The 26,788-nt window shown below is 42.5% G+C and overlaps 2 protein-coding genes across 11 annotated transcripts in view; one reads left to right on the top strand and one right to left on the bottom strand.

Annotated features, from left to right (window-relative positions):
• Positions 1 to 13,875, top strand: part of Dennd4a (DENN domain containing 4A) — a 105,368-nt gene extending 91,493 nt beyond the window's left edge. For all 4 annotated transcript variants that reach the window (XM_075965508.1, XM_075965509.1, XM_075965506.1 and 1 more), the window contains 9 exons: positions 409 to 584; positions 665 to 811; positions 2,403 to 2,601; positions 2,834 to 3,088; positions 4,950 to 5,067; positions 5,173 to 5,199; positions 5,648 to 5,810; positions 5,953 to 6,017; positions 11,242 to 13,875. In XM_075965508.1, coding sequence (XP_075821623.1) covers positions 409 to 584; positions 665 to 811; positions 2,403 to 2,601; positions 2,834 to 3,088; positions 4,950 to 5,067; positions 5,173 to 5,199; positions 5,648 to 5,810; positions 5,953 to 6,017; positions 11,242 to 11,378 — 1,287 coding nt within the window. In that variant the 3' untranslated portion in view covers positions 11,379 to 13,875. The remainder of the gene's footprint in view (positions 1 to 408; positions 585 to 664; positions 812 to 2,402; positions 2,602 to 2,833; positions 3,089 to 4,949; positions 5,068 to 5,172; positions 5,200 to 5,647; positions 5,811 to 5,952; positions 6,018 to 11,241) is intronic.
• A 3,118-nt stretch (positions 13,876 to 16,993) lies between these two features.
• Positions 16,994 to 26,788, bottom strand: part of Slc24a1 (solute carrier family 24 member 1) — a 27,999-nt gene continuing 18,204 nt past the window's right edge. For 2 of the 7 annotated variants that reach the window (XM_075967763.1, XM_075967765.1), the window contains 7 exons: positions 26,633 to 26,716; positions 25,609 to 25,700; positions 21,957 to 22,266; positions 21,598 to 21,881; positions 20,840 to 20,929; positions 19,867 to 20,033; positions 18,028 to 18,652 (listed from right to left, as the gene is read on the bottom strand). In XM_075967763.1, the coding sequence (XP_075823878.1) occupies positions 18,403 to 18,652; positions 19,867 to 20,033; positions 20,840 to 20,929; positions 21,598 to 21,881; positions 21,957 to 22,266; positions 25,609 to 25,700; positions 26,633 to 26,716 (1,277 nt within the window). In that variant the 3' untranslated portion in view covers positions 18,028 to 18,402. Of the gene's footprint in view, positions 18,653 to 19,866; positions 20,034 to 20,839; positions 20,930 to 21,597; positions 22,267 to 25,608; positions 25,701 to 26,632; positions 26,717 to 26,788 lie in introns of all 7 variants that reach the window. The other 5 variants (XM_075967761.1, XM_075967764.1, XM_075967766.1 and 2 more) reach the window with 5 other exon arrangements.

Raw genomic sequence — 26,788 nt, 5'->3', positions numbered from 1 at the left:
AAGGAGTTCTCATTTTCTTATAGTGAAAAGTTATTCTTCATACTTTAAAAACTTCCTCCAGTTTTTCTGAAAAATATTGCTCCCAAATATTTTGTTAAATGTCTTTGCTGTTTCACACTAATTTTACGTGAAGAAATGTGGGTTCAGTGGAAAATAATGATGAGCACTGATGTGGAGTTTACGTTTCTGTGGCTGCAGGGATTTATGTTTTATGAGCTGAAGCAGCATTACAGCACCACACTGGCTCCATTGTAATGTACAGTATGTGGCTGTACGTGCTGAAATCTTTTGATTAATGTCAGAGTCTTTGTGTGCTTTAATTTTCCAAGGGGCTTCTTAACTAAAGTGGGTTTTAATTTGTATATACACAGACCAGTTATTGGCTTAGTAAAATGTTTGTTTCCCTAGGTTCTCATCTCAAGTTGTTCTCGGTGTAGAACTTGTGATTGTCTTGTCCATGATGAGGAAATCATGGCTGGCTGGACAGCAGATGACTCCAATCTCAATACTACATGCCCATTTTGTGGCAATCTTTTCTTACCCTTTCTGAATGTTGAAATCAGAGATTTAAGGCGACCTGGAAGGTAACAGCATGCCCTTTCTCACTTTATGCTTAAGGATATTGTTTTCACATTTTTCAAAATGTCTTTGATTCACATTCTAGATATTTCTTGAAGTCCAGCTCATCTACAGAAACCATGCCCTTTGCATCCTCCTTCTCAAATCAGACAAGGCAGCCTTGCATTTCAGCATCAGCCTCTGGTCTCAACACATCTGCTCTCTCTGTTCAAGGGAATTTTGATCTAAATAAGTAAGTTTGACTGTAGAGAACATAACTACATGTGTTATACATACTGTAGACATGGGACAGGGAAAACATTTTAAGGTAAAAGTTTCTGTGAAAAATGTACATTCTGAAATCTCATCACTCAACTGGTAGAGGAAGGATGATGTTTAGGCATGATCTGGTCTTTATAACAAGACCCTGCCTTGGATGGATGGATGGATGGATGGATGGATGGATGGATGGACGGACGGACAGATAGATGGACGGCAGACAAACAGGCAGAAGGATGGATTTATGGAGAGACAGATTTCCATGAAAAGTAAATTCATTATCTTAAGCTTTTAAAAAGATTTTATTTATTTGTATTTCATATGTATGTGAGTTTTGTCTGCATGTGTCTAAGTGCAGATTTGTGTATATAGTATATATGGAGTCCAGAAGAGGACTTTGTGGCCTCTGAAACTAGAATTAGGGATGTTTGTGAACCACCATGTGAATGCTGGAAACTGAACCCAAGTGTTCTACAAAAGCAGTAAATGCTCCAAACGCCCTCTCTCCAGCCCCTTGTTATCTTAAATCCTTATTCCTATTAAAGTGCTCTAGTGTCATAACTATTTAAGTCTGAATGTTTGTGTGTGAACCTCCAAAGTTAAAGTATTGTTTACCTGTATTTTGCTTTTTTGTTTGTTTGTTTGTTTTGAGGCAAGGCCTTATGTAACTCTGATTGACCTTTAACTTGCTACGCAACTAAGAATGACCTTGAGCTCCTTATCCTCCTGCCTCTACCCTCTTAAGTTCTGGAATTATAGATGTGTGCTGCCATACTCAGCTGTTTTACCAGTATTTAAAGATGAAAAACATCTATAGTACACTTGAAGTTTATAGTGACCAGATTTTTCTCCATCTTTTAGGAATTAATACTTACTTCTATTTTAGAATATTTAATTTTCTGTTTATGAATATTTAGTAGTGTAAGAAAACTTAGAGATGATATAGAGCTATAAAATTAAAAGCATATATAGCAATCCAATATAAGTAATCTATATTTAAATACAGAAACTTGGCTCTTTTTTGCAAAGTGCCAGATTGACCATATGTAGCCAAATAAATGAAGCCATGTTGTCATCTACATGTGCAGAGAAAGAAAATGCGTATGTACTACTGGCAAAGCTAAACACAACCCATTTGATTATAAATACTTAGACTGTAAAACACAAAGTCTGCGTTCACCTTCTCTCATTGTATATCCCTTGTGTTCCACTGTCTCTCTCTGTGACTTCTGAAAGAGTATGTATCCATTTTCTCTACTGTGTATATTCAAGGATTAGTCATGATGCTATGTAAAATCTCACCAAACATTTTGAATAAATGAAATGAATCTTAAATATTAAAAGTTTGTTTGATATAAAGAAAATTTGGCTCAATTGCCACCATGTTTAAAATACATCTTATTTCCTAGTTGGTGGCTGAAGAGCACATTTCCTTTATGCTGTCTAGTCCAGCTCTGATTCTAAAAAGAACAGCATGATTTTTCTAGATAAGGTGATATGAAATAAGATGAAGTAAGATAAGAAAGTCTAGGCACTGACAAGATTTTCTTTTTTAAATATCCAAGCAAATCTAAACTGCAGGAAAATCCCTGTGCTCGAAGTATTCAGATCCCTGCTCACAGATCAAAAACGGTTGTGTCGAAGTGCCCACTATTTCCAATGGCCAGAAGCATTAGTACTTGTGGCCCCTTGGATAAGGATGATCCTGGAGGACAGAAGCTCATCCCTACAGGCAGCCTGCCAGCAACTTTACAAGGAGCTACAGTATGTGTTTGTTTTTCTCTTTTGTAAATTGATCATTTACACAATCTCGTTCCCTTAGTCCCAAAGATCATTATTAGCTTCAGTTATGTTATTGTCACAAATAGTCCCATCCAAGATATAGTTCTATTTTCTTTCTACACATGGAAATCACAGACATTTTAAGTATGTTTTAAATTTAAAATAATAATGTATACTCATTCTTACCTTTGTCATATATGATTTTATTCAACAGGATTCCTTAGGGTTAGAATGGCACCTTCCAAGTCCAGACCCTGTCACTGTCCCATACCTTAGTCCCTTAGTGGTGTGGAAGGAACTTGAGAGCTTATTGGAAAATGAAGGTGACCATGCAATAACAGTGGCAGACTTTGTGGACCATCATCCAATTGTCTTTTGGAACTTGGTGTGGTATTTTAGACGTCTCGACTTGCCTAGTAACTTGCCTGGATTGATTCTTTCTTCTGAGCATTGTAACAAGTATTCAAAGGTACGAGAGTTAAGTTTAAAGGCAGTGATCATCATACTGCTTGCATATTCCTAATGATATAAAATATGGTTTATTTTTATGTTTGATATTTACACTACCATCTGAATCGTCACATAACAGAACTGTCTTCAGTTGAATTTGCAGACTACTAGCAGTGATACAGTTGTGGTTTTAGCTTTTTCAAAATAAAACATGACTGAGTTTTGTTATCACTTGAAGAATAATTTGGAAATTACTCCTATAGTGTAAAGGTTTTTTAGCTAGCCCCCCCAATACCCCTTTCAAAAATAAGAAAGACCATCACTTTTCAGGAGGGCGTCTGATTCATATTTGCAAGTATACACTGCCCTCCTCTTTATTCCCTCTCTCTGAATCCCTGAGGATCGAAACCAGAACTTCATTCATGCTAACCAAGGACTGCACTGAGATGCATCTTCTACCATTTTATATTTGCATTTCTGTGTGGTTGTTCTGTTTTATTTTCTCTGTGTATGTGAGCACAGATGCATACTGTGGTCCGAGGACAACCTCAGAAGTTAACATTTACCTCCCACCTTGTTTTGAAGCAGTGTCTTTTTGTTGCTCCTCTGCTGTGTACTTCAGGTTTGTCAGTCCCCAAGATCCTAGGAATTCTCCAGTTTCCAACTACCAACCCCTCTTGTGGGCACTGGAATTTTAGACATTCATTACTGTGTCCAGCTTTTACATGTGTTCTAGTGTTTGGACTCAGGTCCTCATGCTTGTGCACCAGGCACTTAACCCTCTGAGCCATCTGCCCAGCCCTGATATGTTGCTTTATAAGGCTGTTTTTACCTTTTCTTGTGATGGGCAGCTGAAGTGCAGTCTATAAGCTCTCTTGTACTTCGTGTCTGTGACCTTGCTTATACTTTAGGGGTTTTTTCTAGTACATCATAGATGAGTGACAGATATTTTAATTTATCTATAATTGTCTTGGCAAAGGTCTTGAACTGAGAAATAGTCAGTGGAGGGAACAGGCCTGCTAGATTTATTTTTATGTGGACTTGTGCTGCTTAGAGATCATTAGCCTCTCACCTCAGCAAGTCTTCCTTCAGTGGGTATCAAATAAATAAGTAATTTTCTGTTCTTTTTTCTCCCTTATGTGTGTATCTTTAAATTTTCTATGAGGCTCTGTGCTATTTAGTTTTATGTCAATTTGATACAAGCTAGAGTCATTTGGGAAGAGGGAACCTCCATTGACAAAATGCCCCCATCAGATTGGCCTTTGGGCCAGCCCATGATACATTTTCTTAATTAGTTGTAGATGTGAGGAGGGTCCAACCCACTGTGGGTGGTGCCATTCCTGGGCAGATGGTCCTGGGTGCTATAAAAAAAAAAAACAGGTCAAGAGGCCAGGTGGTGGTGGTACACACCTTTAATCCCAGCACTCAGGAGGCAGAGGCAGGCAGATCTTTGTGAGTTCGAGACCAGCCTGGTCTACAAGAGCTAGTTCCAGGACAGACTCCAAAGCTACAGAGAAACCCTGTCTCGAAAACAAACCAAAAAAAAAAAAAAAAAATATATATATATATATATATATATATATATATATATATATATATATATATATATATATATTAACAGGCCAAGCAAGCCATGGGAGCAGATGAGTAAACAGGGTTCCTCCATGGTTTCTGCTTTAGTTCCTGCCTTCAGACTCCTGCCATGAGTTCCGTTAGTGATGGGGTGTGACCCAAGAGTTATAAGTTGAAACACCCTTTCCTCCCTAAGTTGCTGTTAGTCATAATGTTTTCTCACAGCAATGGAAACCCTAAGACAGGCTTTATAATATATTTACAAAATTATGTAAGGATCAATAATAAATTTTTATTTTACAACACAGATTCCCCGCCACTGTATGTCTGAAGATAGTAAATATGTTTTAATACAGATGTTATGGGACAATATGAAATTACATCAGGATCCAGGGCAACCCCTGTACATTCTCTGGAATGCCCACAGTAAGTGATGTCATAGAATGCTAACTTCAGGAGAGTAATCTCCTCTTCTTTTAAGAAGCCTCTGCGTGTATTGACTTCTGCATCACTGTGCTTTGTGTCTTGCAGGTCAGAACCGCACTCTTTTGTTTGAGAGTGAGTGTCAACTGATTCATTGGTGCTTCCTTCTGTGGGGCTGAGCTCCTGGTGCTGCTGTTTGGGAGGCTGCTCTCTGTGTGGTGAAGGGCTTGCTTGTGTTTGTACAGTTAAGCTTAAAGAACATTGCTTGTCCCAATTTCTGTTTTTACTTATTTTTTTTTGTTTCCGTCCCTGACTACTAATGTAGACTTTCCTTCAAGGGCTTTATTAAGGAAGCTACTTTTAGTTGTAGCTGTTTGAGGCCACAAAACTCTGTAGGCCTATTTTTATCATTATTTTTCTTACTTTCCTATTTCACATATTTTTAAACTTTTATTCCTTTACCTATTGCCTTAATTTGTTTTGAATGCTTTCTAATGTCTTTAACACTTGTTAGTTGCTGTTTAAATTATTTCTACCTTCTACAAAGAACATTTCCTTCATCTGCTCTTTTGTTCTCTTATAGCTCAAAAGTATCCAATGGTTCATTTATTACAAAAAAGTGATAACTCATTTAACCAGGAACTGTTGAAAAGTATGGTGAAAAGCATTAAAATGAATGATGTCTATGGACCCATGAGTCAGATTTTAGAGACTCTGAATAAGTGTCCACATTTTAAAAGACAGCGGTAAGTCTTTACCTCAGATGAAAGGGGCATTTCTCTAACCACATGCATCCTGTTTGTTCCGTCATCCTCATACTTGTGTAGCATAAAAGAAAAGATAGAAACTCTCAGGATTCTAACATTTTCCATGTCTTTTGGCCCACAGGAGTTTATATAGAGAAATACTATTTCTCTCACTTGTGGCACTGGGAAGAGAAAACATTGATATAGGTAACTGAGCATCATAAATAATATAGTTACATAGTATACTGTAGTTTTTAAATGGTATTCATTAGTGGTTCTTAATTATTATATTATTTCATTGACTTATTAGAAAATGGTTTTATTTTTAGCATCTTTTAAAGATATATTACTTTTAAATGATATCTATGTGTTTGTCTGTATGTGGGTCTGTGCATTTGAGTGCAAGTGCCTGCGGGGTCCAGAAAAGGATTTTGGATCCCCTAAACCTGGAGTTACAAGCTGTTGTGAGCCACTCAGCATGGATGCTGACAACTCAGATCCTGTAAGAGCAGCTGACACTCTCAACTGCTGAGAAATCTCTCCAGCCTCACCTTTGTTTTTGTTTATTTGGTTGGTTGGTTTTAGCTAATGTAAAAGATACTTTAGTCATGGATTGTATAATGATGGTAAGTAATCAGCTAATATCTCTTAGGCCTCACACTATAATGAGTCTCTCCATGCACTATCTAATTCTCTGCAAGTTCCTATGAGAGTGGTCCTATTACTGGTTGTGTACAGTTGTATATTACCTAAGATAATTAAGGATCCAGGAGGCTAAGCAACTTAACCTCGGTTCGGGCTTTCAGTATTATGTCATACCACTAAGGACATTAAATTTGCCTGATGACCTACTTGAGTTTGAGCTCTGGAAAACACATGATAGAAGGAGAGAGCCAAGTCCTGCAAGTTGTTCTGTAACCTTTGTAGACACACCATAACACATGTGCGTACATACACACACGCGCGCGCACACATATGAGTAAATATAAATTTTAAACTATTTAGATATGAATTAAAGTCATGTAGAGGTCAATTTCTAGAATCTTGGTTTAAAAAGTAAGTGTAATAGCTGGATGAGTTTCAATAAAAATATAAACATTGCAAATCAAAAAATAGGTTATGGAGAAGACTAGAGGAAACAGAACTGGGTTGAATCTATTATTTTGTTTGTAAACAAATATTTTATGTATTGACCTACCCTTCCCACTAAAAAGAGGTTTCAAATTACAAGCAGGAGACTTTGAGCAGAATGCCATGAATATTTGTTTCCTTTTTATTTTAATTATTTGAAATACTGGATACTTAAAAATAAGAAATTAGATAAATGGTTTTCATATTTAATTGGAAAAAATGATTGTAAAGAGGTTGGCAGGAATCAAAACTAGTAAAAGAAACAGTAAAGACATTGGAATGGTATAATATATCTGGTTAACCTTGAGGGGAAAACATGTCAGGAAAAGTATCAAAATTATAGATACAAATTCTTCTTGATCGGAGATTGCATTAAATATGTTGATTAAATTCTGTGAGTAAAAGACAGATTAGAAGAATGGATTTTTAAAAATATAAGCTAACAGTATACCATATTCAAAAGACACATTATAGATTCAAACACAGATAATAGAAAGTAAAAGGATTGAAAAGACAGTCCATACGAGTAGTCCTGTCTTAGTCAGGATTTTCTTTTTTCTTTTTTTTGGGGGGGAGGGGAGCAGTTTCAAGATAGAGTTTCTCTGTAGCTTTGGAGCCTGTCCTGGAACTAGCTCTGTAGACCAGGCTGGTTTCGAACTCACAGAGATCCGCCTGCCTCTGCCTCCCGAGTGCTGGGATTAAAGGCATGTGCCACCACCGCCCAGCAAATATCCAGTTCAGTGGTTTTCATAAGATTTCACAACTTCATCACTATCTAATTCTAGACATTTTCTTAACCTCGGAACATTCACTGTGCTTCTCAGCATTTTCCATTCTGCCCTCCTTCTTCCTCTAGCCACGGGTCACCCATTGTCTCTTTCTGGATTTGCTGGTTTGACAGTACACATACCTGGTATCATGTCATATCTGGCCCATTCAGTTTAGTGTGTTGTTTCTTTTTCTATATATACAATTCAGTTTTATTTATTATATCTGTTTGTTTTACTCTATGAATGTTTTGCCTGCGTGCATGTGCGTTAACCACATACATGCCTGTAGGATCCCCGAAACTGGGCCTACACGTAGTTGTGAGCCTCCACGTGGGTGTTGGGAATCGAACCCAGGACCTCTGCAAGAGGAATAAGTGCTCTTAACCACTGAGCCATCTCTCCAGATCTTTAGTCAGGATTTCTATAGCTGTAATAAAAACCATGACCAAATGCAACGTGGAAGGGAAAGAGTTTATTTCAGTTTATAATTCCCAAGTCATAATCCATCACCGAGGGAAATCAAGGCACAACTCAAGGCAGGAACCTAGAGGCAGCAAGTGAAGCAGAAGCCATTCCAAAGCGCTGCCTACTGTCTCCCTCCTCATGGCTTGCTCTGCTTGTTTTCTTATACAACCCAGAACCACCTGCCCAGGGGTGGCACCACCCACAGTGGGCTGGACCCGCACAAGCCTCCCTAATCAGGAGAATGCTTGTCAGACTTGCCTACAGGCAATCTAATGGAGACATTTTCTCAACTGAGATTTCTTTTCCCCATAACTTTAAGTTGTGTCAAGTTGACAAAAAAAAAAAAAGCAAACAAACAATGCACCAGGACACATCCTCAAAAGAGAACTTCGGTGACTATGTAAAAATCAATTAAACACACAATTAATTAGAGACCAAAACCATTTTATAACAAGAGTCAACCTACCAAGATGACTCAGTGATACAAATATATTAATCTTTGAAAAAAACATAGGCATAAATCCTCATGACCTTGGAGTAGAGAGCAGTTTCTTAAAAGTACCACAAAAACACAAGGAAGGGGCCTATGAGATAGTTCAGCAGGTGAAGATGCTTTCTGCACAAATCTGTCTGCCTAAGTTCAATTTTAGAACCCGCATAAAGGTGGACAGAGGAACCAATTCCACAGGTGCCCTCTGGCCTTTACAAGTGCACACACACACACCATACTCTGGACAAAATTAAAAGCCTGTGTTTATGAGCAGACATCATCAAAAAATGAAAAAAACACAAAAACTCATATATCTGCAAAATCATATATCTGATAGAAAGCATAGTATTCAATATAAAGAGCTTTTATTTAAAATTTTTAAATTTCATTTGTATATACAAAATATCTTTGTTATATCCATCTCCCATTTCCTCTCTCCCTTTCTGTCCCCCCAAAATATCTACCTCCGAATTTTATGTCTTTTTTTATGGCACACTAAGTCCAATTAATGCTGCTTATATGTGCAGGGGTATATACAGTCATCCATCCACTATATCATGGGCAAAAAAATAACAAAAATAAATAATCCAATTTAAAACTTGGCAAAGGATTTGAACATTTCTCCAAAAGGAGGTATATAAATTAACTGAAAGATAGTCAGTATCTTTATTCATTCATGAATACAAGTCAAAAAGAACATACAGTAGTTACTACTTTACAACTTTTAGAATACCTGTCATAAGAAAAACAGAAAAGGCCGGGTGGTGGTGGTGCCTTTAATCCCAGGAAGGATTAGATTAACTCAGGAGGCAGAGGCAGGCAGATCTCTGTGAATTAGAGGCCAGCCTGTCTACAGAGAGAGTTCTAGGACAGGCTCCAAAGCTACACAGAGAAACCCTTTCTTGAAAAACAAAACCAAAAACAGAAGAAAGGAAGAAAGAAAAGAACAAGTCAAGTGTTGGAAAGGATGTGAAGAAGGTGGAGAACATATGTTGCTGGTGGGAATATAAACTGATGTAGCCACCCGAAGTAGTTCTCTGTGTCATCAAAAGTTAACACAGTTCCTGTATGGCCCAACAGTCCTGCTTCTACACTTAAGCCCAGAATAACTGAAAGCATACACTCAAAGCTTCTACTTGAAATGTTTGTAACATTCACAGTAACCAAAATGGGGAAGGTCCAAACATCCCTTGCCTGAGAATGACAAAATGTGTCATATTTGTCTAATAGAATATTATTCCTTAGTAAAAATTGATGAGCTAAGCATGGTAGTGCATGCTTATAGTGCTAACACTTGGGAGGCTGAGACAAGAGGATCATAAGTTTAATCAGGGCCAGCCTAAGCTGAGTCTGAGTATCTCAAATTTACATAGCTTATCTGACCAGAAAAGAATAGTCACGAAATATATAAAGAAATATTCATTAGTTGGCTATCCCTTGCAGAAGCCCATGTCACTATAATATGGCCAGTGCAGATGGAGGCAGGAAAGTCAGTGGGACCAGATAGAGTCTAAAAATAGGCATGGTCAGCTACAGGGAAAATGCCCAATAAAACTGGTTAGGAAAAGCAGACGATTAAGTGAGTTTCAATCCCTGGAGCCACTGAGGAAGTGGCTAGAACCTGAGAAAATGAAGAATGCATTCTTTGAGCTAGGCCTTTGAACTGGTGAGACAGGAAGCGTGCCAAGACAAAGCACTTGGCTTGCTTTCACCACCCCAGGAGAATCCCAGAGCATATTCAGACCTTGCTCTTTTCCTTTCTTTTCTTTTTCTTTCTTTCTTTCTTTCTTTCTTTCTTTCTTTCTTTCTTTCTTTCTTTCTTTCTTTCTTTCTTCTTAAAGACAGGGTTTCTCTATGTAGTCTTGGCTGTCCTGGAACTCACTGTCTAGACCAAGCTGGCCTTTAGCTCACAGAGATCCACCTGCTTCTGCCTCCCAAGTGCTGGGTGGGTGGTGCTATCACCACCCAGCACTAAAATTTAACTGTAAAAAAAAAAATTAAATCGTAAAGGTAAAGAAATTATGGGTTCATTTTTTTCTTAATCTTGTTTTGTTAGGGAAAATTACTATGACTTTTTTTTTTTTTTACTTCTCTCAGTGCTAATAATTAAACCTAGAGCTTCAGACGCACAGTGCAAGACAAGTGCACCACCACAGAGCTGTAATCTTTGTTTTGAGTCAGGGTTTCCCTGATCTTATTCTGTAGCCAAGGCAGGCCTTAGCTGATGATCTTCATGCCTCAGCTCTGCTTTACCTTGACTGCTGGACTATGACAAGGGGCTTTGCTCCATTGCTTATTCTTACTGTTTAATTGAGCATGAAAGGCAGATTACAAGAAGGTGTGCATGGTGTTCGGTGGTTTTAGCACTGATGTTTGATCTGTGCTACCTACCTCTGAAATGCGTTGTACTCTAAGGCTCCCTTCTTCAGACTCGACATTTGTGAATCTGTGGATGGCAGAAGTACCCTTGAAACATATTCTTTGTCCCCATAATTTTTCTTTTTATTATAGCTACTTGACTGTGGTCAATATCAGCCATTAATTTCTTCTTTTATTTCTTGATGGCATTTTGCAGATGCATTTGACAAAGAGTACAAGATGGCATATGATCGTCTCACACCCAGTCAGGTCAAGAATACACATAACTGTGACAGGCCGCCAAGTACTGGGGTGATGGAGTGCCGAAAAACCTTTGGAGAACCTTACCTTTAAGATGTGTGTGTATATGTATACATTCGATATATATTGTATAGTCAGTGTACAAAGTAACACTTTTAGACTCTAAACTTCAGTTTTTGAAAATGCATTTGTAAATGGGTTGGAAATTTTAGGTCGCTGTGTACAGAATGCTTTAGTAAGAGAACAGTGACTGATAGGGAGAGAACCACTTCCCATTTCTTTCTTCTCTTGCTCCCCTGTGACGTAATTAAGTACTAGTGATGAGAAAGTCTCTTTAAAGACTTGGTTGCCACAAGATCAGACAACTGTTTTATGGTTTCTCTTGAAAGAGATGGGTAGAAAATCATGTATGGAACCTAAGCAGAAATGTAAGCCCAAGTATCTCCTGTTTTCATGGACTGTTCAAATGCTTTGACCATGAAGTTGTATTATACATATTTTAAATTGTTTATAGTAAGTTGATATTTTTTTAATTTTTAAATTTAATATAGCAAACTTAAAATGAATTTAAACTTATGAAACAAGTGTTTATTTTCTTTGTCTCTGCTCTTTCAAGTAATTAGCGCAGCTGCAAATCTCTATATGTTTATCTACCTATATATTTTTTTTATTACTTGAGAGAATGAATTTTAACTCATCAGTGCTGGTGTCCTCAGATTGCATGCTAGCACCTCTAAGTCTGACCACTGAGAGTGAGTGATGGAAAGGCAGGGCATGAGCCAGTGCAGAGAGTGCCAGCCAGGGTGCCTCCGCCATGGTCCAGTCTCCTCCACTGCGAGTAGATGCAGACAGTACCCAGGGAAAATAGCTCACAATCCAAATAGCAACTTAAATGTTAATATTCTATGTGAAAACTTACATAGGGGATATTCCGTTAACAACTAATTCTTCTAAATTTCACCCAAAATATTGGGTATAAAGCAAATTGTACTATAAAATATGTATCTGAAATATGGTTTAATGGGGTATTCTGTTAATAATATGTATAGAGAGAGATTCAAAGTATTTTTTGAAAGCAAAAATATAGTAACCGTCTAAAAGTACAGCCAGAGAGAATTTCCCATATTGAGGAACTTAGCTTTTTCAACAAGCTTCAGAATCTGAAGGTCATGGAATCTAAAATGTAGAACTATACATAATCAGACAATAAATTCAATGTTCAAACACCGTGAGTATTAAATTGACTTTTAAAATGTATTTTTTAGTTATATTATTTCTAAGATCACTTTTTAAAATAATTTCTCATAAGAAAAAAGCATCCTTTGCCTTTTAAAATTGTCTGTCTTTTCAGTATTTGTATGTACATTTGCAAAGGCTGTCGTTTATAAAGGAAGGCTAGCCATTTTAAAAGGAAGAGGAAAGGGGTGGTCTCAAACTTGGGTTTAAAGCCAACAGACATGATGCTCGACCTGGAAATACCTTAGATCCCTGAGAACCACCAGTTCAGCCACAGAAAAGCTGCCTTTCAGTTCCTGCCACCACTGAGCAGCCAGGCTGAAGCACTCACAGCTCTGCCCTCTGGCAAGTTGTGGAGAGAGCATAAAATGTGAATCTTGAGTTCAGCTGGTGGAGCTGAACTTACCTACTTGAACACACTGGTGCTACGCACGCGCGTACCTGCCGCTCCTGTCGGATCCACTCCAGCCTCACTCTACTCTACCGTTTCTCATTCTCCAAGAAGATTTGAGAGAGGAGGCTGTCGGCACTGGTGGTAAACATCCCTTCAAACAGGAATTGGGTTGATATGGGTTCTTGTCTGTGTTTTCTTTTTATTTCCCTTATGAGGACAGCTTGCACTGTTCCCTACTGTTTCTGTAATGTAAACTGTGTAGGAAGGAGAGTTCGTCTGACAGAGACAAAGCGGCTCTTCATACTCACTCAGAAAACTGAGCACGATTTCTGTCTCCCAGCTCTACCCTGAGTTGTGTTTTCTGTCTCTGAATAAAGTTGTGTCTCTTGCTTTTAATCTTTAGGAATTATTATTGTATGAAGACAGTTTTTTAAAATAATATCTAAAACCTGGAACAGAACTCAGTCAGTCCTGCTCCAAAGAAAACTACAAGAAGGATCATCTTCTGAAACAATTTACTGCAAGCAGGTTTTCAGTGTTTTATTGAACATACACATCTTGGGAAAGTGCAGCCGATAGTGTTGGAGAGCAATGTCTTTTCCTCCACTAAGTTCTTACTTTTCATTCTTAATTTTGCTTATGTTTTAGTTGCTGGAAATAAACCACGCTCCTGCTAGTACAGTTTGTTTAAGACTCTCATAGGTTTGAACATTTCTCTGTGTATGTATATACTACTTTAAATATTCAACATTTTCCTCCTGTTGCCAGATTTCACAGTATATAGCTATTCATCTTCTGATTGTCTTTTTTCTTAACTTTTTTATAACCTTTAAACCCCCGAAACTATCAACCGATCTATAATAAAGTTGTCTAGTATGTCTTCTCATTTTTGTATATAGAGAAATGACCCTGAAAATGTTGGTTCAGCATTTTAGGCAATAAATCCTTATTTTTACTTTGTGTTGATAATTAGTATTTATTGGTGCAACTAACAAGCATTAGCTGATTCTATTGTATTGTATTGCATTGTATTCTAATTAACTCATGGACGGAAAATACTTCTTTAAAATGGGCAGTAGTTCAGCATTATTTTATTTCTTCCACCATAATTTAAAGGCTGCTTTGAGGCACTTCGTGTCAGAGTAAGGGAAAGAGCAAGCAGCCTTTGGGAGGCCTTGGACTGGTACTGTGGCTAATGTGTTTATCCTGCTTAGATTCAGCACCAACTCTATGTGAACTGAATTCCAGCAGCTGCCTGCCTTCGTGGACATCATCATCCTCAGGACTTGGAGGCTTATCCCCTCCCCCTCCTATACTACCGTCCTTTGCTAGGCCCAAGGAAAGCACAGTCACCTACTAAACTGTGTTTACAGGAGAAGCAGGGCACTCGTCTGCTTAGGAATTGTGTGAGTATGACGTCTGTGCACTCACACTCTGAGGCAGACTCTACTGAGCCTTTCCACAGTTACTGTTCTTTAGATGGCTTCCTCTAAAGAGTTATATAAAGAGTTATTTCCAAACAATTTCTTTTAATGGAGCAACTGGTGGATGAGTCTATACAGGACCATTTTCAGGTTTTAATCAGTGATTACAATGAAGGACCTGCAGACCAGGAGCAGACCTTTACCGTGCAGGCTAACTTGACTTGGGCATTGATATCCTGTCAGGTGCTAGTGACCTCCTAGGGGCAGGCAGGCTTGCTCAGAGAGCACTTTTTCTTCACAGGGATCAATCCCAGGACACTTACAGGCTCTACCTGCAGATAAGGGCAATCATTTATTTCCATTTACCTACCAAACTGTACTTTCAATATAAAGTTCAGTTCCTGTCCCCTCAGAACTCAGTTGTTAAATGAAAATTCTGATATAGACAGTGTTGTTTTAAAAAGAAACAGTTAAAACCATTTTCATGTCTGTTGGTCACAGTACAATATAATGTTCAAAATACAGAGTAGCTATTTTAAAACAATTTTCAAAAATTTCAGATATGTCCATTTTCATTTATTATATAAAATTTTAATTCATTTAATTGGGAAGTTCTTCATATTTTTAGAAATATGGCCCAAATCTATAACTAGGGCATCAAAGCCCTACAGCTGCAGGGCAAGGGAGGACAACCTGCAGGCACTGTTGCCAGCTCACACTCCCACCTGCCTCAGCTCAGACTTCTAGGCTCAGACAGTGAGATGGAATTCGCTTCTGGTAATTCTGCAGATTGTTTGCTATCAAATGAAAAGGCCATCTCAACATTATCTTGGCGTGTTAGCATACTGGTTTATCTCTTTTAAAAGACATGCTTTTAGTAAGTTACGGTGGGTTTATAAGTATATAACACAAATTTAATTGGTTCTTTTAGAAGTTATGCAGATTGGGGCTGGAGAGATGACTTAGCAATTAAGAATCCTTACTGCTCTCCTGGAGGACCTGAATTCAGATCCCAGGGTCCACATCAGGGGGCACCCACTTCAACTCCAGGAGATGCAATGCCCTCTTGTGACTTCTACAGGTGCATGCACGTATGTGAGCATACACACACACACACACACACACACACACACACACACCCCTAGTACACAAGTATGCATACATACACATCTTAAAAGACACAACGCAGTGGTGCTGCCTCTGCCTAGCACAGTGGTTCTCAGCCTGTGGGTTGAGACCCTTTTGGGAGTTGGATGACCCTTTCACAGGGTCTACCTAAGACCATTAGAAAACACAGATATTTACATTATGATTCATAACAGTGGCAAAATTGCAGTTATGAAGTAGCAATGAAAATAATTGGTTGGGGGTCACCACAACATGAGGAACTGTATTAAAGGGTTGCAACATTAGGAAGATTGAGAACCACTGGCCTATCATGATAGGGGCCCTGGGCTTAATCTCCAGGATTTAAAAATGTATCATGAAGGAGAAAAAGAAAAGAGAAAACTTGAGTTATTCGAGGATGAAGAGATGGTTCAGTGGTTAAGAGCACTCGCTGCTTTTCCAGATGATTCAGATTCAGTTCCCAGCACCCACGAGAAGGCTCACAACTGCCTGGAACTCCAGCTGCAAAGGATCTGACCTTTCTTCTGACAGTCACACACAAACACACACATACGTTAGTGAAATCCGTTAATTAAGGTGACGTTTTCTGTGCCTCTGAAGTAGTTCCTCTCCCAGTGAAACCCCAGTCATCTGCCAAAAGCCCAGCTTCCTTTTGGTGCTTGTCCTTTCCTGTCACAGTATGAAGTGGTTGGGACTTCCTTTGTGGGCGAAGGAAGATGCCAGAAATCCGGCTGCTTGGGGAAAGGATATAAGATCATTCTGATTAGTTTTGATAATTAAATGGTTTTATAGTTGCGGAATATCTCACTGTCCACCACTCAGCCTGATGAACATCAAATCTTTGGCAAGGTGACATCCTTGAGGCAAATTGGAGCTGGTTGCAGACGACAGGTAGGTTCCCAGAATTTTGGCATTGGCCTCCATTCCACAGGATTGTTCTTTCCTGTTCAACCATGGCCTGTGGAGGCTCCATAGAAAAGTAGCACCAGGGAGGAGGATAATTGAAAATATGAAACTTGAGGGACCCGGGAGGAGTTGGTTCAGCAGGTGAACTGTTCATACAGCAGGCACAGGACTGAGTTTGATCCCCACCACCCACTTAAAAAACAGCTAATCCCAGTCTGGGGCCGAAGACAGACAAGGAGCCTGCCTAGCCTGATCGGTGAGGTTCAGGCTTAGTGGAAGGGAGCCCATCTCAGGAAAGGGTAGAAAGTGATTGAGAAAGAAACCCAGTGTCAGCCTCCACGTTTACGCGCATGTACACATACAAACATGTTCAGAGAGAAAGAGTGGAATTTAAACATATCATAGTCTTTATTACTCTTTTCATTCGAGCTTTCTGATAGGTTGACCTAAAGATGGAGTGAGTCCATTCATGTTTGTAAAATAAAAGACAAGTAAACTCACAGTTTTCATTATTATTTAATAAAAGTTATTTCCAAAAACATGGGAATCTTGAGGAAGTACAACCCATCTTAAAGATGAATACTCGAATGCCTTCCAACACCAGAATGACCAATTGTATTTACTTCATGTCTGTCCCACAATCTTCTTGCATGTTACCACATCATTCTGATCTTCATGACTTTAGATGAGTCTGCCATCATTATCTGTAGACGCTTATGCTCCTTGTACTCTGAAACCAATGATAAGAAAAATTTGTTTCTAGCATTCTCTGCCATTTGGTGCTAATAAAAGCAACAACCAATGGTATTTAATATGCAAGCATATAAAATTCATAGAAAATATTTAACCTTAACTTTTTTCAGTGTCCTTTATGGCCTTAAAAATAGATACTCAGCCAGGTGTAGCAGCCATGCTTTTAATCCCAGCACTCAGGAGGCAGGGGCAGGTAGATCTCTGTGAGTTCGAGGCCAGCCTAACCTGCATAGCAAGCAGTACTCTTTTTTTTTTCTCACTATATCATCATTGTGCTAAGCATTTTTTAATTTCTCCTTTGGAAATTGTCTCAAGGTCCACTGATAAACTATACACAGGACTAGTCTTGCTCTGCAGTCCTGTCTAGGTTAGCATACAAGCATAGCACTGAGCCCTAGCTCTCTTATACGTCAGATTGGGCCTCTCTGCAAATACATCCCTTTGACTCTTTAGTGTCAGATGTCAGTCCTGGAGGGGCAGCAGGGAAGCTGTGTCAAAATATCTAAGCCTTTGAAGTGACCACTGATGGAGACAAAACAAACATGGATTTTCCAGAAAGTACCAAATTTTAAATAGCCCTGAGTAGGTTTTTTTTTTTTTCTTAAATCTCTGCCTCTAGATCAAGACAAATTATACACTTCATTTTAGGCTGTTTCCTGTTTTAATTTCATTTTTCAGAAATACAGCAATAAAAGCTGATGACTTTTAACATAGGAAACATTGTCGTGCATCTTCCGGGACTATAGGGTATGGTGATAATTTATTCCTGCCCTTCCATGGCCTTAGCTCCTTGTGCTCATTATCTGAACTTATAACGATTGCAGATCTGATATGACTTCACATTTGCACCGAGAGGAATAGCACATGGCAGCATGTGCATGAGTGTGGGGCCGTAACCAGGAGAGCAAGCCTCCAGCACCTACATCCCTGTGCCAGAGGCTCTTCAGGAGTGACCAGGGAATTGTGAGCCAGGGTGCCTGTATCCCAGCCTTATCCCAGGTCTCATCTGGAAAGCTGTCCGGCTGCAGGGGTTGTCCTGCTGATTCTGTGAGAGCTGCAGGCCTGGGTGGTAGGACTCTCCCTACCAAGGAAGTGCTCATAATCCACCAGGAGCTGCAGGAGTTTGCAAAGAGAAGCCTCGGTCACGATGGCAGTCACTTCAGGGGGTCCAGGCTGTCCAGTTCACATGTTCATCCTTGGACTGGTGTGGCAAGAGGGGCAGGAGCTTCTGGCATGGGCTTCTGGTCTATGCCCATCATGCATATCCGTGACTGAGTCAGACAGATACAGGACAGGATATGATTCGATCCTCTAACATCACACTGATTATCAAGAAGACAAAGTAAAGAAGGAACATGGTGAAGCCCAGGATCTTGTTCATCCTCCATTTACACGATGCGATTGAGAAGATCACAAACAGGAGCATGAGAAACAGCAGGACGATGGCACAGAACAGGCCATTGCTGCTGACCGGAACAGGCTGCAGAGTGTTGATGAGAGAGAAGAGGAGCCAAGGGACAGGCAAGCTGCAAGAGAAAGCCAGCGTGAACAGCAGCTGTTTGTAATACCCCCCGTGCCCCCATCCCCCCGTGCTGGACTAGTGGGTTAAGGTTTTCCGAGTTCTCACATGCACAAGATGAGGTAAACAGAAATTATTTTTTTAAAGATTTATTTATTTATTATGTATACAGCAGTCCAGTCCTTCCATGTATGCTTGCATGCCAGAAGAGGGCACCAGATCCCATTATAGATGGCTATGAGCCACCATGTGGTTGCTGGGGAATTGAACTCAGGGCCTCTGGAAGAGCAGTCAGTGCTCTTAACCTCTGAGCCATCTCTTCAGCCCGTAAACAGAAATTATTAACCACAGTTTACTGATGAGGAAATGGAGGTTAGGGAAACAAAATTACTTGGCAAAGGGTTCAAGGCTTATTGCTGAGAGGCTATGTTAAAACAAGTACTCCGAGCCGGACCGGGCCTGTTAGCACAGCACTGGGCACTGAGGCAGAAGGATCCTCAGTTTGAGTCTAGCCTGGGCCAGTAAGATCCCATCTCAAAAAAAAAGAAAACAATGGAAAAAGTGCCCTTGGTCTGAGTCCCACCCACCCCCATAAGCTTAGTGATATATATAGGTCTAACCCTGATCAGTGTGTGACTAATTTTCCAGTTTTTATGATTAAGATCTAACCTTGGGATGCTTTTTCTTTAGCCATCAGATCTGATTCCTACACCACCCGCAGCTCCTCCCTAACATTCGCATACACAAATTCCAAGCAAAAACCAAGTCCAAGCCATGACCAAGGAAATGAAAGTGGCCCAGGTGCTCTGACAGCCCTCGGAGACTAGGACCAAGGAGGGAACAGTTACACAGGAACATGGGCAGTTCTTGTTTATACAAAAGGCTATTTGAAGCTTCTGAGCTAGCAGGAGCCCGCACATGAAGAAGAAGGATTGACATGGCTCCTTCCAGCCCCTTCCTTCTCTGCCTCCTTAAGGGCAGCATTTTACTGTACTGGGAGAGGGAATAAATGGACCTCACTCCTCAGTTCATCTAAGTTCCAGTCAGTTACTGTTAAGGCTATGGTGAATGAAGGGAGGGTATGCCGTTGCCTCAAAAGGACAAACCACACAAATGCCCTTTTGTTGCATCTGTAATAAAGGAAGAAGAAAACCACCCAGCTGAGCCAATGCAGTTTCCAGTGATGCTGAATATGCCTTAGAAAGGAAGATCACCACTCACCCCACTGTTATATCAAATATGTTACTGCCCACTGAGCTTGACACAGCCATGTCTCCCAGGCCTTTCCGGGCAACAATCACACTGGTGATGAGGTCAGGAATTGAAGTGCCTGCTGCTAGGATCGTCAAACCCATAATCTCTTCCGAAATCCCAATGGTTTCACCAACCTGGGGAAACAACAACAGTGGTCAGGAGCCATGGCAACAGCGGGGGGCAGGGAATCTGAGGGTTCACAGCACTGCAGCACACTGCTTAACAAGAAAGCACCAAGGCTCTGCCCGTGCCCTCTGCAAGACAGGGATGGGATGGGGATAGGTGAGACAGAGTCAGGCCCCAGCTCCAGGCTCCGGGAAACCACACAACTCTTCACTAAGGGTACTAAAAGTCTAATGACGCCAGCTCTGTCCTTCACTGTCGTCCGACAGACAACTGTGCATGCCCCAGAGATCGGCCTCCCCAACAGTCTGCTGGGTCAACATTTCTTTTCTGGGGCCATGCGACCTATGCAGTGCACCGGGAGCTAAGCCAGGCTGCAGACAGCAGTTTGGGCAGTACTGTCCGTCTGTTTAGCCTAGAGCAAAGCTTGCAATCACAGCTCTGTGATAAATACTCTTCTGGGCAGAACACAAAAATCTCATGGTGCTCAGGCACCATGGTACAATGCTGGCAAGCAGACCCGACTAAGTCAACTTAGAGGGAAGGGATTTTGTCAGTTTGGGGGATCAGGCCAGCCCGGTCCACTGGAATTTGGATGTGAAGGGCCTCCTATGCCATGATACAACTGAATACCAACTAAGATAGGAAAGCCATACTTGGAAAATGATTGACGGAATAAATGGCTACTTTGAATGTCTTTACAAACAGCGTGGGGACCACAGGCACACTGGATCTTGATAGTCCAGAACACTGGAATGCATCTTAAATGACAAGCGCTAGGACCTGCTGATGGGAGAGTGAGCTACTGCCCACTCACCTGGTGAGCCCACCACACCATGAGGTATGAGAACATGGCTATCCAGATGATGGATCCCAGGAAGGTGAGGACAAAGAACTTCCTGGACTCCTGTTGGAGATGGAAAGGGAAGAGAAGTGAGTTGCAGGACTCCTGGTCTTTGGCCCCCTCTCTGAGGGAAATCCAGGGAACTCCAAAATGCGATGAGGTCTAGAGGATGGGTAATAATGAGGAAGATGGGGAGCAGTCTGGGTGAAGCTGTGGCCCTTTCCCAGGGAACCCCTGGAGCCATCGGTAAGGAGTTGCAGGGGAGCCAGGCCTGTCTAGCAGGCACTCAACAGAACCAGTCCAGAGACCCAGCTGAGTACTTGAGTTTGCTTTCTGCAACTTTCCTCTGCCCCATCCCTCTCTGGACTTTAGATGGGGTGGGTTAGAGTTTCCCTACAGAGAGAGAACAATATGGAGAAATAGCAATTACCACCCTGGGTTTTCAGAATATCTCTGTGAACTATGAATGGGTACAAGGCCATGGTTCCCAAACTAAGGCCAGAATACTGAGATTAGAATTAAGAATGGACTGGTTCACACTGCTCATGGTAGCAGACATAAGGCACTCCTGACTCAGAGTGTGGTACATGGTCCCCCGCAGAGCTGCAGCCCCATCCCACATCCTCATGGGTGAAGTCTCCCAAGCTAGGTTTCTCAGCCTTCTTCCTGGTACCTAAGACTCCTAGCCTCTCTCAGGATGGGCAGCCTGGGACACAGCTAGGTACTCTCACCTGCCTCCGTACATCGGGCACTGTCAGCCACAGTGGGAACACGATGGGCAGGAGAAAGAGGTAAATTGCTTGCTTCTGCCTGCTCTTGGGCCATTCCAAGGACAGAGGCTCCTCGTTTTCCTCCTCCTCCTCTTCCTCTTCTTCCTCTTCCTCATCCTCTTCGTCATCTTCCTCTTCTCCACTGTCCCCTCCGTCACTTCCCCCTCCATCATCTGCATCTTTCTCACCTTGGGTGGTCTCACCTTGGGTGGTCTCACCTTGGGTGGTCTCACCTTGTGTCTCACCTTGGGTGGTCTCACCTTGGGTGGTCTCACCTTGGGTGGTCTCACACTGATTTTCAGCTTTGGCTTCTGCTTCACCTTCACCATCTTTTACCTCAGTGTCGTCCGCTTGGGTTTCACTTTGCCCTTCGTGGTCATCTTTTTTTCGTTCTGCCTCAGTTTCCCCTTCCTGTTCAACAACTTTTCCTTCTGACTCAGTTTCCCCTTCATGTTCATCTTCTCTTCCTTCTGCCTCAGCTTCCCCTTCATGCTCATATTTTCCTTCTGCCTCAGTTTCCCCTTCATGTTCATCGTCTTTTCCTTCTGCCTCGGTTTCCCCTTCACCTGGTTGAGTTTCACCCTCTTCACCTGTCACATCTCCTGTGTGTTTAGCCTCACCCACATCTCCCTGCAATCCAAAGACAACAGGTTAATGTATGGTAAAAATCTTGCCTGATTTGCATCCCTGTGGCTCCCTGTTTTTGTTTTTGCTGTTGTCAGAGCATCTGAGCAGTTAAATATTCAGAGGAGAAAACTGGCGCAAAGATGCGGCAAACTTCCCATCACCGCTTCCAACCCCGTGGTCGTCCCACTTGTATTTGGTCATCTCCAAGGCTGGAGCACGCACCACCTACAACAGCGTCTGCCCCCTTTAACAGCATTAACTGGTTTGAAGTCACTATCTGTATCAAAGCCCCGCCACCACATAGTTTTACCCTCTGGAGACATATGGAACAAGCCTAAGTACTCTTCACAGGACAGCCCCTTCACGAGTTGAAGGTTTCTGGGTTCTCCGGCATCGGGCATGCTATGGCATAGAGACTGCCACAGTTAGATTGTTTAACTAGCCATACCGTGAGTGGGGCATCAACACTGAGCACAGAACCTACACACACTGGAACAATACCATTCTCTCCCTTGTCTTATGTACTGGGCTTCCCTCCACATGAACTAACGTGGCTGATATGCTTTGTCAGCCACAACACCTTGCTAAGCTCCCGAACTCTTATATCGCATGTAAGATGATGATAATTTACCTATCTGTTGCATCCTCTCACATGCCAGGCACAATAGTAAATGACTTCATGACAACAGCAGCTGCTGGATTTCATGGACCCATCAATAGATAGGCCTGTACCCATCTGACTTCTGGTGAGCTAGGGTAGAGAGGGATTAAGTTGCCCGTGGTCCACAGTTTGTATATGATGGTATTGGGATTTGAACAGATAGAGTTCAATTCTCAGCCTCTTGACCACTAACATTCTAGGACTGAAGGAGCCCCTGGCTTCCAAAATTGTTACCTTGGGGATCTTATAAGAAGTGCAGATTTCCTGTCGCTACATGTATCAGCTGACTTAGAACCTCTGAGATGAAAGCAATCATCCATAGTCTACATGCTCGTTGTTCTAGAATATTCATCTGCAGAGCTTTGACTATCTCCACACAAAAAGCCACTAGTTCTGATGGTTCCCAATTAGATCTGAAACTAAGGGTAACATTGCAGTCTGTCCCCTTGGAGCAAGAGCCCCTTGTAAGCATGGCACTTGTAGCAAATGTCGTAACAACCCCAAAGGACATTCGATGATTCTCAACTCTGCTGTGTATGGAAATCACCTGGGACAGGGTCTCCCTGTGCAGTCCTGGGTGGCATGGGACTCACTACGAAGACTGAGGTGACCTTGAACTCACAGAGATCTGCTTGCCTTTGCCTCCTGAGTGCTGGGATTAAATGCATACTTCGCCCTGCCTGGCCTGACTGGAGACTTCTTAAGCCAGGATGCTGGAGGACCTGCCCTGGGGATGTTGACTCAATAGGTAGGCAGGGAACAACTTTTTAAAGTTTTCCCATTTTATCCTAATGTACAACCAGAGTTGAGGGTCAATGAAAAGACAAATTTGCTATCTGTGGATGCCTGGGTTTTGAATTAGGAATGACGAGTGAAAAGATTTGTCTAAAACCATCCCTGCCTCCCTCCGCTGGCCCCATCACAGAAGCAGGCTTCCTGGAGATGGCGGTTCATTTAAGTAATTAGGTCTGAGACAACCAGCTATACCGCCTTCCCTGGCTCCCAAAATTGTTACCTTGGGGATCTTATTAGAAAGGTATGCCTAGGCCAGACACGTCTTCAGTCCCAGCTCAGGAGGCAGAGGCAGTGGGTCTTTGAGTTCAAGGCCAGCCTGGTCTACAGAGTGAGTTCCAGGACAGACAGGGCACACAGAAGGAAAAGGGAAGATAGAAAAGACAGAGGGAGGGAGGGAGGGAGGGAGGGAGGGAGGGAAGGAGGGAGGGAGGGAGAAAGGGAGGGAGAGAGGGAGGGAGAGAAGGAACGAAGGAAGGAAGGAAGGAAGGAAGGAAGGAAGGAAGGAAGGAAGGAAGGAAGGAAGGAACGAAGGAAGGAAGGAACGAAGGAAGGAACGAAGGAAGGAACGAAGGAACGAAGGAACGAAGGAAGGAACGAACAAAGGAAGGAAGGCAGGCAGGCATAATAATCCAGGTGAGCAGCAGCTCCCTTCTGTGCTGCACTGCAGGCACCCCATCTCTCCCGGGGCCACAGTCGCCTGGCTGTGCACTAGATCTCTGACCTGTGACTTAAGCTGAACAGATTCTAAGACCAGTATCTGGTGACTGGTTGGTCCCTGTGGACTGGAAGGCTGGGCCGGTAGTTTAGGGTTGAAGCCAGTCATAGAGTCTGCGCACAGCAAAAGCAGGGAGGAAGGGCAGCAGATGGAGACCTCGGGCCTCAACCCAGCTTCTTATGAGGTTCAGCTTCATTTCCGGGGCTGAGGCTCCAGAAGCTTCTACATCCTCTTGTTCATTTTTTACATGAGCTGGCCATAGTGGGCCTGCTTGGTGCTCACATCCTGGAAGGGGACGGACACCTTCAAGACTGAGTCTCAAGATTGCTGGACTGTGAGTGTCCGTAAAGTGTGCTTCTGGGCGCTGAATAGAAAAGGCAGGACTGGTACGTGCACCTAAGCGTCTGTTTGCTGCCAGTCACTCAACCTGTACTGATTGCAGCGTGTGCCAGGCAGGATGGTTCCCTCAGGTGGAGGTAAAGATGACTCAGACTTGCATCCTGTCCTCAGGAACCCGCTAGCTGGTCAGGGAACTAGAAGAGGCTTGGAAAACAAGGAGGCAGTTGCAGAAGCCCCATGCCAGGTACAGAGTGCCCTGGGCATTTGGATTCAGGTGCATCAGGGAAGTCTTGTTGGCAAGGGAGCTTTCTACCCATACCAGGCTAGATAAGGCTATCTGGGGACGGAGGGTGAGGGACTACGAGGAGCTGGTAGAAAAGCGTGGAGACAAATTCCAATGGTCTGAGAATGGTGGACAAAGAGGCCCTCAAGGCCAAGCAGGCTATGGATGAGGCAGGAAGCGCAGCAATGAAGGACCTTGGGTCATGCCCAGCAGCCCTCTTAGCCACTGGTGGTCTGGACAACCTGGACTTAGTCTCTGGTTGCTTTGCTGACACACTAGCAATTCCTTATGTTCTTATAGCATGTAGTCGTGCATACACATCAGTATGTGTATACAAATAGATACACATATATACTATATAAAATAAGATATATGTGTGTGTGCATATATATAATCTCATGCTCAGGTGAAAGTATGAGCATTTTCAAAAGATTTCAGAGAAGGTTCACCCCACAGGGATAAACCTGATGGGATTTCAGGCCTTCAAGTAGGAAGTATTTTGGCCAGAAAACCCTTCCTTGGCCTATGAAATTCCTCCAGCTGGGCACCTACCTGGCCACCTGGATCCTCCTCCTGTTCTCCTTCGGTGCCTGGAACAGGGGCTGGAGTGACCTTGACCGCAGGGAGCTCAGCTGTCTCCTCCTCTTAAAGGACAAACACGGGTTAGGTGAGAGCTGAGCAGGTTCTGAGAGCCGCTGCAGAGACAGGCGGGAGAAACTACAGGGCTTTTGGCAGGGGGGTGCTAAGGATGCTTGTTTGGAAAATAGGAGCTGTCCTTTCTCTGTCCTCTGAATAGGTGAGGGACAAGATGGCATCTGGGAAGCGTTCCCCTGTGTCTGCAGGCATTTCCTAGAATTGTGGCCAGGGATTCTGGAACTACTTGGGTAAATGGAGCAGGGAGGGCTGGTCTTTTGAAAGGGATCCCACTGAGTTCAAAGACAAGCGGCTCAGAGGCCATGGATCAGAGAAACTGCAGAGAGCTGGGCCTTGGACAAAATCTGAAATGCTCATGTTAGCTACAGGCTAACAACCTCTTGGCTGTGTGGCTTGGGGCCAGTTCACTTGATCTCTCTGACCCTTGGTTTCCTTGGCTATAGAATAGAAAGAATGGCTGCTGTTTGGCCCCCTCTATGGGCTGCTGAGTAAGTCAGGTAAACCTGGTGTTGCAGAGCCCATGAGGCAATTGCTGTCCTACATCCTTGGTCATAGCTGCCAACAGATGCTAGGCCTCTGTCACTGGCTCCAAGTCACCTTCCCTTGGTAGGGTCACTCATTCCGGATCACTCACAGCTACAATGTCCTTGTGTAGAAGTCACAGGAAGAAGGAACACAGTCTCACTTGGAATGAGGTATAGAAAATTAGAAGAGGGAGCTGAGTGTTCCCCTGGCCTTTCCCTGCCTGCCTCACCTGCGGAGAGCAAGGAGGAAGCTACTGGGAGCCGGAGGCAGAAAAGCATCACTGAAGGAAGAGCCTGAGAGACACTGACTGACATGGGCCTCAGTGTCTGCTACCCAGGCTGTGACAGGAGGTGGGGCAGGAGAAACCTGGCCTGTGGCCAGTGAGCCATCCTCTCACCGTCGGGACTGCTCTCTGCTTTGGTTTGGGGGTGGGCTCTGGCCTCCTGATTCAAACTCTCCTGCTTGTCCTTGGAGGGGCGGGCTGTGAAGGAGAAAGGAAGACATCTTATCTGGAGCCTCAGTGTCCAGTCAGGACCCTGTACTGCCTGGCAGT

Source organism: Microtus pennsylvanicus, chromosome 3 (assembly GCF_037038515.1).
Source record: "Microtus pennsylvanicus isolate mMicPen1 chromosome 3, mMicPen1.hap1, whole genome shotgun sequence".
NCBI classification, from domain to species: Eukaryota; Metazoa; Chordata; class Mammalia; order Rodentia; family Cricetidae; genus Microtus; species Microtus pennsylvanicus.
This window is presented reverse-complemented; position numbering and strand designations above follow the sequence as displayed.